This window comes from Coptis chinensis, chromosome 5, assembly GCF_015680905.1.
Source record: "Coptis chinensis isolate HL-2020 chromosome 5, ASM1568090v1, whole genome shotgun sequence".
NCBI classification, from domain to species: Eukaryota; Viridiplantae; Streptophyta; class Magnoliopsida; order Ranunculales; family Ranunculaceae; genus Coptis; species Coptis chinensis.
The window spans coordinates 73,739,439-73,756,444 of NC_141460.1; the positions used below are offsets into that span (position 1 = coordinate 73,739,439).

Consider the following 17,006-nt stretch of genomic DNA (forward strand, 5'->3'; position numbering starts at 1 on the left):
TTTAACAATTTTAGCTTTATCAACCTCTATCCCGTCTTTCGAAATGATATGACCTAGAACAAGTCTTTTGGTAACCATGAAATGGCACTTCTCCCAGTTAAGTACCAGATTTTTCTCTTCGCAATGCGTTAACACTTTAGAAAGGTTGGATAGGCAGTCGTCAAAGGAATTTCCATAAATGGAAAAGTCGTCCATGAAGACTTCCATATAACGTTCCATCATATCACTGAAAATGTGAAGCATGCAGCGTTGGAAGGTGCCTGGGGCATTGCAAAGACCAAAAGACATTCACCTGTATATAAAGGTTCCAAAGGGACATGTGAAAGTTGTCTTTTCTTGATCGACGGGATCGATGACAATTTGAAAGTAGCCGGAATAGCCATCAAGAAAACAGTAGTAAGCATGACCGGCTAAACGTTCTAGCATTTGGTCAATGAATGGGAGAGGGAAGTGATATTTACGTGTTCTGGCATTAAGTTTGCGATAGTCAATGCAAATTCTCCATTTTAATGAAATGTGAGTGGAGATGCATTCACCATTTTCATTTTGTACAACTTGAATGCCGGACTTTTTAGGAACAACATGGACAAGACTAACCCAGTCACTATCAGAGATAGGGTATATGATACATGCATCAAGTAAACGTAAAACTTCCTCTCTCACCACCTTTTTCATGGCGGGGTTAAGGCGACATTGCGGTTCTCGCGATGTCTTTGAACTGTCATCGAGATGTATACGATGCGTGCACACGCTAGGGTCTATTCCCTTGATATCATCTAAGGACCAACCGATAGCGGAGCGGTGTTCACGAATGACACGAATCAAACATACTTCTTCGTCGGTAGTTAAGTGAGCAGAAATTATTATAGGGTAACTACCATTGGGATCGAGATGGTCGTACTTCAAATCAGGGGGTAGAGGTTTTAAATCTGGAGTTGGAGGATTGGGGATTAAGGATTCATGAGCGACCGTCTCTTCAATGGAAAAGATCGAGTCCGGTTTTCTAAATCAGTTGGCACCGCAGTAGTATGATCAAATAGTGGTATTGACTCTAATAATGCATGGACATCCTTGATGTATGAGTCATCGTCATACTCAGGATTATCAAAAAAAAAGAAATTGGTGTATCTCATCTTCGGGAAAAGAGTTTGTGAAATAATCGTGTGCCAGGCTATCAACCAAGCTAATCTTACCCTCCATTATAGGATCGGAAAATTGTTTCATTAATTTGAACACGTTGAGTTCGACAGAAAGGTTCCCGAAAGACAACATCATCGAACCGTCCTGACAATTTATGAGAGCGTTAGCAGTTGCAAGAAATGGACATCCCAAGATGATAGGAATGGAATCACATGCCACTTCGATATCTAGAATGACAAAATCAACGGGGTAGTAAAAATCTTGGACCTTGACTATGACGTTATCTACTATGCCTTTTCGGTACTTGATGGAGCGATCCGCGAGTTGTAGAGTCATATTGGTAGGTTTTAATTCATGAAGACCTAACTGCTTAAATAAGTAGTAGGGAAGTAGGTTAACACTGGCGCCTAGGTCTAAAAGTGCGGTAGTGGTATACTTGTCACCCAACGTGCATGGTATAGTTGGTCGACCTGGGTCTTTGTATTTAACCACCCTATTGGTAATAGTAATCGAGGGAAAGTGCTCAGTGAGGAACGCTTGTTGAGGAACATTCGTACGTCGTTTGGTGGTGCACATGTCCTTCAAAAACTTGCATGCTTGGGCAAATGCTTAAGCGCATCTAGAAAAGGTAAGTTTATGGTCAAATTTTTGAAGGTTTCACGGATCTCATCGAAATGTTCGTCACGTTTGTTCTTTGCCAAACGGGCAAGGAACAAAGCTTTTGGGCGGAATCGCGCATACGGATCAGTGACGTCTTTTCCTAGGGACGTGGGTGTAGATTTGGAAGGAACAACTTCGTCCGTTATAGGTTGCGAGGTAGGAGTTGGAAGGGCGTCAGCCGTGGCTTCCGTCAATTTTTCGTTTGGCATACGTATGTTATTGTCGTTGGTTCGGCCATAACGAAGAGTGGTAATGGCATTAATCTCACCCTGGCTTGGATTACTAGATTCTAGTGCATTGTTGAGTTCAAAGGCAGTGTTTGTAGGCTTAGGGTTTGGAACTGCTTGGCCAGGGAACATGCCCTTTTGACTTTTATCTTGTGCTAACAGCTAAAGAGACTATAGGATAGATGCTAAGATTTGATTCTGTTGATTCATGTAAGTCAGAAAAGTTTCAGGTGTTTTATCGGTAGCGGATTGTACCAGTGGAGCAGTAGGAACAAGTTCACGGTTATTGTTTACAGGTTGATTTTGGTAGCCATATCCTTGATTAGAGGGAACAAGGTTGCGGTTGTTTTGGTACCCTATATTTGCGTTGTTGGGAAAATTATTTTGCCCTTGCTAGAATTGTGGAGGATTTCCTTGACGGTAGGAATTGTAGTTCGCTGATGGTCGTACAGAAGCGTTGTTGACACCCGAAAGAGCTTGTTGTTGGGCAGGAGGTGCCCAAGCCAAATTCGGATGTTGTTACCAAGGTGCATTAGGGATGTTAAAAGCACAAGCCTCTTCAGAAGATTGGGGAGGACACTCGTATACCAAAAGACAATAAGAATCGGTGTGCTCTAGACTTAAACAAAGAGGACATGGGGAAGCGTTGACAGCCATGAACTATTTGGGTTTCTGATCATTTACTTGAACCGAAAGAGCATCGACCTTTTTATTTAGGGACTCGATCAGAGTTTTTAATTCTGGATCGGGTTTGACCTCGAACATAGATGTAACCTTGGTAGGAGTGTCTTTAGAAGATCTGGAAGAATCAGTGTTTCCCCAATGGGTGCTTCGTGAAGTCTATTTCTCAAGAAAAGTGTATGCTTCAGTAGCGCCTTTGTCCATGAAACAACCGTCGTTCATAATATCTAATGTTTCCTTTTGATGGTCAGAGAGACCATTAAAGAATGAATGGACTAATGTGCGGTGTCGAAGTTGATGATGGGGACATTCGAGAAGCATATCATAAATCGCTCCATGCTTCGAAAAATGATTCCTGGGGGTGTTGGCGAAAGAATTGAATCTTCTGAAGCATTTCTGTAGTTTTGTTCTGAATATAAAATTTTATCATGAATGCTTGTACGAGTTTGGCCCATGTGTCAATGGATTGCGGTGCTTGTCCGGCGAGCCAAACTAAAGCTTTATCAGCCTAAGGTGAAGGGAAACAACCTAAAAAGCAAGACTTGTTCGTTGGTAACGGTCGGATGGCGGAAAATGGTGACTACTTGTTGCATCTGATGAAGATGATTGTATGGTTTTTCATGGTCTAAACCATGGTAAACAGGTAACAAACCGAAAGTGTTTGGCGGAATGCGAAAATCACCTACAATCGATCGAAGTTTAATACGTGAAGCGGAGTCCTTCTTTGTAAGGCAAAGATAGAAATCCGAAAGGGTTTTCGATTTGTGAGATTTTCCTGAGCCATAACTAAGGGAGATAATGGCAACGGAGACGTTTGACGAGATTAGTTTACGGAGGAGGAACTATATCTAGGAGATAGCATAAGCAGTTGTTTATTGTATTTCCGACGACGATATGTAAGTTCCAATTCCTTATGTTTACCAGACCGTAATCTCATACAAATACAAATTTTAATTCAAGGCTCATAAGGAACGAATTATGACTAGAGATTTTAGAATTAAGAGGAGGGAGGTGAAGCCCGTCTTCCTGAGCTGTTGCTAACTTGAGCAGGTAATCTAGGACAACGTGTGAATATTCCAGCAGCCAGGTCACCTGATAGAATTGAGGGAGGTTGTTCGTGCTAGCACGTTCCTTAATTAGGCAGCCTCAATTTTTTTTCAAGTTTCCTAGGCACTGATGGAATAGGATGATGATTTATGATGGTGTATTATGCGGGGTGTTATTAAGATGATTAAGATGAAATTTTAATTATTTTTTTTTTTTTTTTTTTTTTTAATTTTTAATTATTTTTTTCTTTTTAGTTTACGTAATTAATGTATTATGGAGACGTGATTATGAAACATGCAATTAAAAACGATAGATGTCAAAATAGAAACTAAACATACAATTAACACATGCTAGTTTTACACAGGAAGTCTACATATGCAAATCTATGTGAATAGAAATGTGTCCTACACATGCAATAATCTATAGCTATTGATACATGCAACTTAAATGTGAGCTAGAGGAATGTCGAGAACGAACTCATACAAATGAATACCGCGTACGTGAATTGATGTAACATACACATACAAAAATATTCTAAGCAGGTGGTTTGAAACTACACATACATCCAAATATATTCGAATCATATTAATCGTGTTATCGTGAAGATGTAATGACGAACCACATTTATATGCAAAGAGTTCTCATGCCAACACACAAACATGCAAGGTAAAACAGGTTATAGCAACAACCAAATAATATCCTCGACAAAGTTTGAAGAGTTTAAAATTTTGAAACCTAGCGTCCCGCGATTCCTCGTACAACGATGGAACTAACTCCTGAGCTCGTGAACTTACTGGATAAATTGGACTAGAGAGTCCAAAAGAGTACTGAAAGGGAAAGTGGCATGTACCTGAAAACCGGAGAGTTGATACTCCAGGTTAGTCTCGCGCGCTACTAATTTAGTCTCGTCCGAGACTCTTTTGTCAGTTCAGTACTTCAAGTTCCTACGGAATACTTAAACTGTGCTAAAAAATAAACAAGATCTGGTTCACAGATATTTGTTAGTAGAAAAAGTTGGGGCAAACAGGTATGTAATACGTTAGTATTGCAAAAGAAATAAAATAAAAAAGATGAGGGGCAGGGGAGGGGGTTTATGTTTGATGTATTCCAGTTATTACGTTAAATGTCAAGAGTCCTTCCCCGGCAGCGGCGCCATTTGATAAAATGTTAAATGTACATTTATTTGGTTTTTATTCTTAAGTCCAAAGTCCGAAGTCAGAAGACCAAAGTCCAAAGTCCAAAGTCCAAAGTCCATATAGTCGTTCGTTTAGTCAAGTTACCTTACTCACATGGGTTTGGTAGGATAAGTCGAGTAAGGGATCGCCCAAACCTTAGAGCTCGGCAAGGTTCACAACTGGAATTACAACTTTTAGTGAGTAGGATTTTAGGTTTTTTAGTTGGTTTAATTAATTTAACGGAAATATAAATAATGTAAATTACTAACGGTGATTTCGATGTAAATAAACAAATATAGAGGAACAGGGAGAGGGTTAATCATGCTCATGCAAGAATTATTTTTTAACAGTTTATATTACCACGTCACTACATCTCTAATTCGTCTCGAGTTCATAGACAAATCTGAGACGACGTCGACTATTGATCCCTAGCGAAATGCCCACATCTCTGAGCCGCATCGCACTAGCATAAAAAGTTGAACTAATATGTCATCTCTGAAATATCATTTCAGCTCCTGGTTCGATTCTACATCAGCTGGACAAATTGGAGAGTTGTCTGACACCAGAGAGTCGCGCGGGAGACATTTTGGGTCTCTCGCAGAAGACAAAGAAGACTGATTCGAACATCCGGCACTCAAAAATTTATACGCCAGTCATTTTGGGACCGAATGTCTAATCTACACTTAATTCCTAAGTAGTGATTCTAAAATATTAAAGAGTCAATCCAGATTCTCACACGAGCAGCATAACCCTCCCCCTGAGGGGTAGGGGATTAGCTCATGGTCATTGAAGGAATAATTAAACTTGATGTATACATTAAATAAATAAATGCCGGACAGAAATTAAATTTGAAAAGAAATGACTTTTATTAAGAAGAAAATGACTTACAGTATTTAAGCTGCTGGAATAAAAAGGACGGAATGTAAGTGCTGGAATGAAAACTAACTAATGCATAAGTTAAAGCAAAATTGTTGAAGGCCGAATAATGAAGACCCTCCTCACATATATATAGGCTGGGGACCCTTCACATGAAATCCCAACATTTAACAGGTTTTGTTTTTTAGCCCAATTCAGTTTGTTAAGATCAAAAGTTCGTTTTTATAAAGTTTTGTTTTATTATCATTTGTTTTGTCCTTTTATGTTTTGGTTTTGTATTTTAGCCCAATTCAATTCAAACATTGAATTGGTACGTGTCTTTCCCATTGCAAGGTGGCACAAATTTGTGACCATCACTTGCCACCTGCCTATGCTGACTCGTCATGCCTTTGGGCCCGCAGAGTGGGTCCACTTAGTGTGTCTAGTGGCGGCGCTGATAATGACATTTTTACAACTTTCTATTTTTGCATAGAGTTGGTCGCCCTGGTTGCTCTGGCAGTTCACTAGCCAACGTTAGCATCTAGATTTATCAGATGTGAGCTTGAAGAAGTTTTCGCTTCTTTTATATGTGGACCCGCTTCGCGACTTTGGTTTTGTTCTTTTGGAAACTTCGCCTAGTCGGGCTTTGTTGGGCTTCATGGGGTTGAGTGGGAAACTTCAAATATTCCAAAGATATTCGTGCCGATGCATGTTTTATCATTATATTTATGTTAACTGCGGAAACCTGCAAAAGTACGAAATTATAATTATTACATGATTATTAAACACATAATTGATCAAAATGCTATGTCTCTCGGGGTTTAATATTACAGTTTTGGGTGCTTATCATTCCCTCCACCAAGATGTACTTTAAGCCTTGTAATGCCACCTCCAGCTAAAATCTTATTACAATATTTTCACTGTCCCGTTTTTATTTCCAGAGATACGGATAGCATGGTCCCACCCGATATCAAATCCCTTTGACATTTCTATCCTCATTTATCAAAACATACTTAAATTTGATGATTCCTATTTAAAAGTACATGGATCAAGTACATGGTCCTATAACTCAAATTCCAATGTTGCCTTAACTGTGTCTGGCGCTTTTTCTATATTTAATTATAATAGTCAAGCATCCAAATATTAACAATATCAAATAATTACAGTCAAGTTCGAAACCGGCATCCGGGCTTGTGATCGGAATTAACCAATCTTTAAACAAGTAGGAACTCTCAGATCACATGTAGGTGCACCGTGTTCAAAACCAAAGACTTTGAGTGATATCAAGAATATTCCAATGCTATCAAATTTTATTGATATTCCAATGTTGTCTTAAAAGTTTGAGCACTTTTCCTACATCTAATTCTTATATTCATGCCTCAACCAATGCTAATCATAACTCTATCTTAGAAATAATGGTAGGAAATCATTTAGACAATTTTACCATTGCATTATATTTTTAACACTAACTTGCTTGTTTATAAAACAAAAGAGCTAAAACTACCAAGTTTCCTTTGTTATTCAACTTTTGAGTGATATCCTAAAATACTCATATAAAAAAATAAAAATAAAATAAATAAAATAAAATAAAAAAGAAGACAATAAAAAGACAAACATAAATTCTATAACTATCAGTTCATCCATAGAATCTGAATACCAAGCTAAATTACATTAGCCATTCAAATTAATTTAAAGTCATACGCAAATAAAATATAAAAAACATATAACCTGCACACTTGATAATTAAACCAAGAATAAATTCTAACACTACCTAATATACAAACCAAATGACTTTGTCATGACACACAACCAAAACATATCCCTTATATGCATGTTACCTTATAAAAACATTTATTCATTACCTATGTTATTGCTTCTGAATACCAAGCAACAAATAAAACTAGTATACGAAATGGGTAGAAGTTTTACCTCAAGAGAATCAGAAGCCAACTCCACTACTACAAATCAAACTCCATTACTGCACCAACAATGAACAGGTTATTTGAATTATTCTTACTAATAAATGCTCGACTTTCTTACTCGAAATACTAGAAAATTTGATATTTGGTGGAAAAAAAAACACAACGTACCTAGTGCGCAACAACCAAAAGTGGGAGAAGAACAAACCACTGAGACAACACGATGTACCTAGAGTGCAACAACTAAGTTTTCAGCTATGCTTATGCTGCAAAATAGAAAAACAAGCAACCACTGAGAACATACTTGTATTGCTAAAGTTTTTTAAATTGTTGTCTGACAATTGCTTTAAGGCTTCAGTAAAATTTTCATCTCAATTACTATAATATGTTCACATCTACCCCTTTGGATGTAGCTTGGTACATATCAGTTCATGGAAGAGTTTGCTCTACCCTCAAAGACAAGGACCAAAGATGGGTACAATCCTCTTCTAGATGACTTCAAGAATACAAAATATCTTATGATATACATAACTCAAATATAAAACCACCACTTGGTAGAGTTCCCTTTGTATTTTCAACATTTCATAAATTTAAAATCTGTCATAACCTGAAAATCAAATAATATACTTCCATAACATATATTAAAACCTCATACCTCGTAAACCCAAGTACCCAACTACTCAAATATATATTGATTTGTAGAACCAGCTACTTAACCATCTCGACCAATGCCAGTTAAGTCAAGTAACAAATCCTTGAATCAAAAGAATACTATAAATTATATACAAGAATTAAAATGAAAACAACATATACATCATTTTCACTTATATCATTGTTATGCATAGGGGTGTAGACGGATATCCAAAAATCCGACTCCGATTCGCATTCGTATTCGAAAAATCGGATATTAATTTTAAGACTCAAGACTTTTGGACTTACTCAAGATTGACCCCAGTTTCATAGGCATCCTTCCAATAAGATTGTTGCGGCCTAAATAGAGGCCTATGAGGTTGGAGCATCGAGAAACGCTAACTGGAATCTTTCCATCTAATGAGTTGTTACTCAAAGTGAGATGTTCCAGTCTATGCAAATGACCAAACTCTTGAGGAATTGCACCTCCAAAGTTGTTGTCTTGAAGGTTTATGATCCTCAAGAAAGAGAGGTTTCCTATGTGGGGAGATATAGAACCCATTAGACCTTTGGACTCAAGACTCAAGATTGAAACTCTTTCATGTGTATGACTGCATGCAACTCCTTCCCACTTACAGAAATGGTGAGAATCATTCCATGAGCTCATAACATTGGAAGGGTCCCTAGTTATTTGAGATTTGAATGCTAGCAAGGCAAGTCGGTCTATTTCATTTCCTAAAAGTCGGGTCAGACAATCTAAGTACAGTGAAAATATATAAATGAGAAGTAAGTATGGGGGAAGATAGATAAACTAGATCCACTCCTCATTGAAACTTTAAAGAGTACATAATACAAATAACTCTATATTGATTTGGTGATTTCGGACAATTATGTACTGGAGCTGCTGTATTTATAAAGAAAATAATGCTTAGAAGTTAGAACTACTTTTCTTCCTAAACCACGAGTCTTTAGTCGACAAAATTAATTATAAACTATGCTTGGAATCAATACTGCAAAAGAATCAAAGAGTTGCATAGAAAGAAGAAATGCAACTAATTAAGTTGGTATCAGTCAGAATTACCAAGATTAAAACTGGACCAACTACGATGATGTATCAATACCAAAGAGGACGATTGCGCATTGATGCCCAAACTTCTACTGATAAAGTAACTTCTCTTTATAGTTTATATACTAGAAATATGCTTACCAAAACCTTTCATTTTCACAAACATGGTTAACAAGCTGATCAAGGTTATAATCCTAAACACAAACACCATAAATTGCTCACATAATTAATTATGGACAGCGCCCCAAAAAGACAATTTAGTCCAATTGAGATCAATGCAACTTTACAATTTCACCTGCAAATTCCGAATGAGATAGTTAGAATTAATAACTCAAAGGTAGGTATGGGATTAAAACTGTAACAAAATTGATTTGGAGAATTACCTGAGTATTTAGTTATATGGATTAAATTCTTAATAGAAAGAAGTAGCACACTAGAAATCCAAGCAAATCCATCAATGTCCTCGATTCATGCTCACTTTTGATAGAGTTTTAGTTTGAGTTTGAGAGAAGTGGAGAGTGGAGAAAAGAGCTTTTCTAGCCATCAAAATTCGTGGGTTGGCAAGCTTTCGCGTGGGAGAGGGTAGGAGTAGCCTTTTTTTAATTTTGTTTGTCGGTTTGCAATAATTCCCCACTTTTTTTCCAATCGAATCGCCACCTGGCACCAGCACCAATTATCTCTGACAATATCGTAATTAAAACATATTGTCGAAATAAATATCATGATGATATTTACACTGGTATTTATCCAAATTAATATCTCGATATTTATATACCCATCTCTCTGAAATCTCGATATTTTGTACTATAGTTCTTTCTTTATATCGGGTTGATATTTTGTAGTATCTCTACAGCCGGGGTTTTGAGGAACCCCTCCCCACTATCTCCTTTCCTCCTTTATGATTTGAAAATTGATTGAACCGGTTTGCATACTAGTTATTATTGAAAAAGAAGAAGAGTAGGGGGAAACGGGAAGGGGAAGGGGAAAAAAACAATGAGTAAAGGATGGAGCAAGATAGTGAAAAAAGGATTGGGAGAAATGGGTTTCAACAAAGGTGGTGGAGTTGTAAACTGGTTTCCAGGACACATGGCAGCAGCAACACGTGCTATACGTGACCGTTTGAAACTATCTGATCTTGTTATTGAAGTTAGAGATTCTAGAATACCCATTTCATCTGTTAATACTGATCTTCAGTCTGTCTTGGCTACTAAAAGACGTGTTATTGCTCTTAATAAGAAAGATTTAGCTAATCCCAACATAATGCATGTAATTTTTTTTTTTTTTATTTGGTTGATACTTAGTTTACTATGGATGAGTGAATAAAGTTTTCTTCTTTTTTGCAGAAATGGGTGCAGTACTTTGAGGATAACAATCAGGATTGTCTTTTGATTAATGCCCATAGCAAAAACTCTGTCCAGAAGGTTAGCAGTCTATGTGTAAACTTTCACTGTATTGGACTAGATAGTTAATATTGGTTTTTGTATCGAAGCTTCTGGATCTTGTGGAGTGGAAACTCAAGGAAGTCATTTCAAGGGAACCTACACTTCTGGTAATGGTGATTGGTGTTCCCAATGTTGGCAAATCAACTGTTATCAATTCCATCCATCAAATTGCCTCCACTCGCTTTCCTGGTAATTTTTTTTATTGCAAGTTGTGTATTTTACAAGGTGTACTCATTTTGCATTGACAGTGGTTTCTCCAAGTAAACATACCCATTTGATTTGAGCATAGTTCTTTTGATATTCTTCATAGCGCAGGGTAAGAAAAAGCGCGCCACAGTAGGACCTTTGCCAGGAGTGACTCAAGATATTGCAGGGTATAAGGTGAACTTCTTTTACCATTAATTTTTGTTTATGTATTTTGTTTTAAACTTCAATACTTTTTCTTGTGCTTGGTAAAAGGTCAGAAGTATTAATAAGCCAAAAGGTAGGCTGAGAAAGCCTACAAGTAGAAGATCGTCAAAGTGTAAATTTAGCCAATGAATTATCTGCCAACCCTATAAAAAGGCAACAGCCCTTGTCCCTTTTGGTATTGCACGGTCTAGAGAACCCAAGATTGACTCATAAATGTCAAAAGATAAAGCAATTGCAGGCTTGATCAACAATTGCAGTTGGGGCAAAAGAATAAAAACACGGGTATGCGTGTCCGTATCGAGCAAGGACACAAAGTGTCTGACATGGAGAAATATCAAAATTTGAGGTATATGGATCACATATAATGTGTCCATGTCATGTCTGCCATGGACACGTGTGTGTGTGTATCTGACACAAATCATTTTTAAAATACGGCGTCCATGTAACATAGAAAGAAAACAATGTAAAGTCCTTGAACGCTTCAAACCATTAGAAAATGTTGGTCTTCATTGATTAAATAACCTCCTGCCATGTAGCTGAGATGCCCACAAAATGATGCTGGTTCCCTTTAACTAGAAAGACATCCCATACGATTGCAAAAGACAATAAGCTCCAAAGGTGGTTACAAGAGGATGAGAAAGGACCTAGTCCCAAACTCTTAAGCAGATAAAATTCACTCTGGGTGGGTTAGAGAAGGTTGACCTAGTCTGAGGCATGGAGTGTACTTCTGTGCTAGTATAAGTGTTATCGCTTTCTTTCCAACTCGGGGTTATATAATATGCTGTTGATCATTATTTCCTTTACATGGTACCCTTCTTTTCTTGCATATGTGTACTAATTCAGAACTGTGTATATGCAGATTGCTCATCAACCTAGCATATATGTTCTGGATACTCCAGGAGTGCTGGTTCCAAGTATACCGGATATAGAGACGGGATTAAAGCTAGCTTTAACTGGTATTTTTGTTTTGAGTTTATTTGAATTATCTTTTTCTCCTTCGTGCACCATGTTTTCCAAATGAGAGATTTTTGAGATGTAATTTAAATGACTAAATTTTTTAATCAATTACCGTGGAGTATGTGCATGCTGAAAGAAGAAAATCTAAGTTTGATTAGATTAAATATAACTTGTGAACTGATGGGTGGCTGGAACACAGAACTCTCTGGAAACAACAACAACCTACTTGATCTAGGGGTATTTTATGGGAAATTAACAACACTTGAGTAATGTTATTCAGTTCATCTCAAAGTTTAGTTTCATACTTTCAGTGTCCATTTGCTCGTAGGTTAGCTTTGTAGCGGAATATACAGCTGCCGCTTTGGGTTTATAGTTGACATTCTTTTTGTTTGTTAATTCATTACCTGCTGATGTGCATGAAGGTTCTGTGAAAGATTCAGTAGTAGGCGAAGAGCGTCTTGCTCAATACTTGCTAGCAATTTTAAACAGTCGAAGTACACCCCTTCATTGGAAGCACCTGAATAATAGAAGACTTGAAGGGGTTCGATATTATACAAAGGACAAAGAGGCTAGACTAAAGGATTTACTGCCAAAAAAAAGAAAACAGTTGAATGACTCTGATGTGTTATATATAGAGGTATGAATCTTTTTTTCAAATTCTTTCAGGGAGAAAATTAATAGATTATAGTCTTTAGGATCATTCTAGATTTCTAACCATGCATTTCAATTTTCAGTAATTAGCATGTAGTAGTGGTAGTGCGGTACATCACTATATAGCCTTAGGTCATTTTTGTGCTTTTAACTTTGTAGGGGACCTTATATTTTATAGTTGGCTTCTCATGTACATCTATCTTATGACAATAAAGGAACGTTAGACCTATCCCTCTTTTCTCTCCATGACCATGGATTTCTTGGCATCATAGCTGCTCGAATATTTAATTCAATACCAATTAGAAAAAGACTTTTTGTTATAGGAACATTGGGTCTGATGGTTACATTATTATGATCTTTCATTCATCTGCCACTTGGTTTAGCTGGCTGTTTTATTGGATTCTGATGTTAACCTATACTATCTGGCGATACTCGTGTCATATTACATTATAATTCAGCACGATACAGCTAACTATTTCTGTTCATACTCCATATGCAACTTAGATGCTTTGGGGATGCCTAAAATACGGCATCCTATGTGATGCCTAGCTGATATGCAAACTTTACAAAATTAGGCAGTGAACAGGGATTTATTGGTTTAGAGGGACACATAACGCCAATGCCAGGACGACTGGCAGCCATGACAGCCAGTGCCGTACACCCTGTCATCAAAGCAAGAGGTGCCAGGGTATAGTCACCAGGATGTAGTCGCCATTTGTTCTCAAATCAAATTTCATAAACAAGTGATCTTCACATGACGTATTTACAAACTGCTATAAATAGTCATTTTCAGGGGCCCTTGTAATAGACCGGCCAAGTTATCAAACATGTATGAGGCTGCATTTGTAGCTGGTGTGCGATCCTTGGTATTTTAGATCGCACTGAGTGACTTCACTAGATAAAAGTGTGATGTAAGTCTAGTCGCGTGCTCATAATACATTTTAGCATATGGTGTTGTTATATGTACTAATAGAATAAAATGGTTATTTACTTAGCCACATATGGCATCATCAATATATATGTCCATCTGTCACAAGCATGAGTGTGTGAAAATGGTTCCTTGTAAAAATGGTTGAAAGAGAGCTTTTAAGGCATCTTGCTACACTTGATCCTAGGGTTCTTGCCTAGAGTGACAAGATTTTAGCTCACCCAACAAATAGAAAGTTAAGAGCGACAAACTAACTTAAGTGAGTGCGCTTGACCGAGCTTGATTGTAATATCCTTGTTTGTGCGTGTGACACTACATAATTTAGACGCATAAATTACTGTTGTGATATTCTCTTTTCCTTTTTCCTTTTCCAATCATAATTTTTATCTCTATTTGGCGCCAATCTCAAAGGTTATTTGTTTATATTACAGGATCTTGTAACAGAAGTGCAGTGTGCACTTTATGTCACACTCGCAGACTTTGATGGGAATTTGGAGGATGAGAATGACCTGGAGAGCCTCATCGAGAAGCAGTTCCTGGCATTGCAAAGAGCATTTAAGATACCTCCTAATAAGGCAAGTGATGAGGCTCGTACTATGGTGTCAAAGAAATTTCTTACTCTATTCAGAACTGGAAAATTGGGCCCTTTCACTCTAGACGATGTCCCAGATGCAGTTAACCTTGTACCTTGAACGTTGCAGCTTTTTGGTAGTTTCCTTGCCGTCTTTCATATTTTTTTAATGTATTTTTTTCTTTCAAGAGAAATATGAATCTGTTGCCAATCAAAAATAGAAACTAGCATGGATTTTCAATGATAGATTTGCTTACTTTTGTGGAGGTGTGGAACTGTAATGGTGTCATTGTTTCAATTACTAAAAGTAATTATTTTCCTTACTCGTCGAGTCAATTTTGACTCGGATCGGCCAACTCAGTTGATTATGTGCGATTTACTCGGCCAATTAGTTGACAATTTAGTCGGGGCAATCTGTTTAAGCGATCAGTTTAACAGTTGGCTTGGTCCTGGAGCTACTAGTGATGGGTTTGTACTTGGGGATTAATAACTGATATGACAGCTTTTAGATGTTATCAAATTTCGACAGGTTAAATGTGGACACTTGATACAGTCAGCGTCATTTTTGAACAATTGTCATCTTTGGTACATTTACGGTGATCTCGGATTCTTAACTGGGTTGAACTTATTACTAAAATATAATGGACTAAGTTTCAGATAGATCGAAAATTGTTTGTAGCACCTAAGTGGAAGTGATTAACAAATTATAACTGCATGAACAACAAATATTCAGAAATACTGTACAGGGATGTTAAGTCAAAATGTGGTAAACAATCATTAGGGTATGGTTAAGTCATCAATTGGGCCTATTCCTTGGGAAGTTCACTTATATGTATGAACCGCATATATGTTTCTTTTTTGTTTGTGATGGGACTTTTTTGTTCTATGTTTCTTTTATTTGAGGGCCAGTTTAGACTCAACAAAATAGGTCTGTCATTTCCTCTGGACTCACTTCTACAACGTTTTGGACAATTAAGTGATGCCATACGGCCAAAGCTTCACAGGATTTTTCTCGCAAGTTGCATTGTTACTTTGATATGTTACAAATCATGCTTCTGTTCACTCTGTGTATGCAAGAGCTTAAAACAGCACAAAAAATGGTGGTGTGTGCTTTTGTTTTTCTCAATAGTTTGATTGTTTGAATGATATCTCTGTCCTGCGTGGTTTAACTTAAAGGCTGATTCAAATTGATCATCGCAATAAGGTAAAACCTAAATGAATGAACCACATATAGATTTTTGCAAGTTTTGGGCAAAAAAATAAAATAAAATTCAATATGCTTAAGTCACCGATCAAGCCTACATTGTGAAAATGGATGGGCTGTTCTAAAAGTCATGAAGACAACATATAGATATGAAAGAGTACTCATCTATCTTGCAGATGGGAGTACACATCTGTTTGATAAATCAAAAATTTCAATATCAATTTCGTCTGTTTGTAATCTCATTTGGGAGACTTGCATTGTAGAAGAAATTGAAGATATTCGTAAGTTGCATTGCCTGCTTCCTTTCTCGATCTTGATTGCGTCTTGTATGGCCAACACTATTTCCTGCATCTTTGGTCTTGAAACTCCATACTGCTCGATGCTTAGTATTGCAACTTCAGTTATTCTCCAAAGCGACTCCATTTTGAAGTTGCCTGCTATTGAGGGATCTACTATACTCATTACATTCCCTTTTCGTATCAAAGATCTTGCCTGCGAAAGAGAACGCATTTCATTATTTCTAACTGAAAACCATTAATGTGTACATGTAAAAAATGAGCAAGTTGTTATGTACTCAGTTTCTTAGTTCAATTCTTGCCAGCTAACCCTGTCTATTTCTTGCTGTGTTGTTTCAAGTCTTCTGACATCCTGGCTCGCCATTTTTATGGTGCTTTATGTCAGTTTGTGGCGTTTAGTTGGTTTTCTATCCTCAGCAGTTAGGTTGTTTTCGAGAAGAGTAGGCATTGCATAGTTTCATGGGGCTTGTGGTTTGAGGTTCAATAGGATTCTTTGCGAGGACCTCAGGGCATGTTTTTTGTTTTCTCTGTAAGGGTACCTCCCTTTAATGAGTAATGGTTATACTAGTAACAGCAATGATAAATCCAATCCATGAGAAGTGATGTTGGTCATTTGTTCTGATGAACATAATTCTATTGATGTTTTGTTTCTGTGGTATTATAGACTAGTTTCTTACAGTGTAAACATTGTCTGATTCTTAGCTGTTTGCAATGAGAGAGGGCCTGCCATATACTGGGACCTTACAGAAAAGAGGAAGTATTATTTGTATGTTCTAGGACTTGTTGATTTGGGATGCATGCGATCGATCAAAAGATGGTGACTACTTTTCTGTATCAAGTTACCAGGTGCTAGTCTTCCTTTGCATCAAGTCTGTCCCAGTACCATATGTTAAAACTGAGGAACGGTTCCTTGTAGGCCGCATCGGACCAAAAGAATACAGGCTTTATAGGTGCATTGTCAGATATGGGTACCATGACATCCACAAGGATGACCAAGAATTTGAGAAGGATCTCGTTTGCAGCATAACAGAATTTATAAGGTCAGGAAGGTCCAAACTAAATGATCTTGAAGAGAAAAATGATGGTAAGATGACTGTTGTTGGGACATCTTCAACAAACAGTGAAGGGATTCAGATGTATGAGAAT

The 17,006-nt window shown here is 37.3% G+C and overlaps 1 protein-coding gene and 2 long non-coding RNA genes across 3 annotated transcripts; 1 reads left to right on the forward strand and 2 right to left on the reverse strand.

The window, feature by feature from the left end:
* Nucleotides 1–7,712: 7,712 nt before the first annotated feature.
* Nucleotides 7,713–9,914, reverse strand: LOC147498822 (uncharacterized). Its single transcript, XR_015194372.1, has 4 exons — nucleotides 9,784–9,914; nucleotides 9,623–9,695; nucleotides 7,876–7,970; nucleotides 7,713–7,763 (listed from the first exon to the last, which is right to left on the reverse strand). It is a non-coding gene; the product is annotated as an uncharacterized LOC147498822 (long non-coding RNA).
* A 305-nt stretch (nucleotides 9,915–10,219) lies between these two features.
* On the forward strand, nucleotides 10,220–14,620 carry LOC147498823 (P-loop containing nucleoside triphosphate hydrolases superfamily protein). The gene is made up of 7 exons (XM_086560705.1): nucleotides 10,220–10,666; nucleotides 10,744–10,821; nucleotides 10,890–11,031; nucleotides 11,153–11,223; nucleotides 12,113–12,209; nucleotides 12,633–12,847; nucleotides 14,221–14,620. Exons 1-7 carry the CDS (start codon nucleotides 10,394–10,396, stop codon nucleotides 14,479–14,481), a joined length of 1,137 nt encoding a protein of 378 aa, XP_086416831.1. The 5' UTR covers nucleotides 10,220–10,393; the 3' UTR covers nucleotides 14,482–14,620.
* A 985-nt stretch (nucleotides 14,621–15,605) lies between these two features.
* LOC147498824 (uncharacterized) lies at nucleotides 15,606–16,572 on the reverse strand. Its single transcript, XR_015194373.1, has 2 exons — nucleotides 16,139–16,572; nucleotides 15,606–16,056 (listed from the first exon to the last, which is right to left on the reverse strand). It is a non-coding gene; the product is annotated as an uncharacterized LOC147498824 (long non-coding RNA).
* Nucleotides 16,573–17,006: the final 434 nt, after the last annotated feature.

Excerpts from the sequence above, each read along its gene's own strand:
- LOC147498823 (XM_086560705.1), top strand. The coding sequence starts at position 10,394 with ATGAGTAAAGGATGGAGCAAGATAGTGAAAAAAGGATTGGGAGAAATG. Across the intron at positions 10,822-10,889 it reads GCAAAAACTCTGTCCAGAAG|CTTCTGGATCTTGTGGAGTG; the intron begins GTTAGCAGTCTA and ends TTTGTATCGAAG. Across the intron at positions 12,210-12,632 it reads ATTAAAGCTAGCTTTAACTG|GTTCTGTGAAAGATTCAGTA; the intron begins GTATTTTTGTTT and ends ATGTGCATGAAG.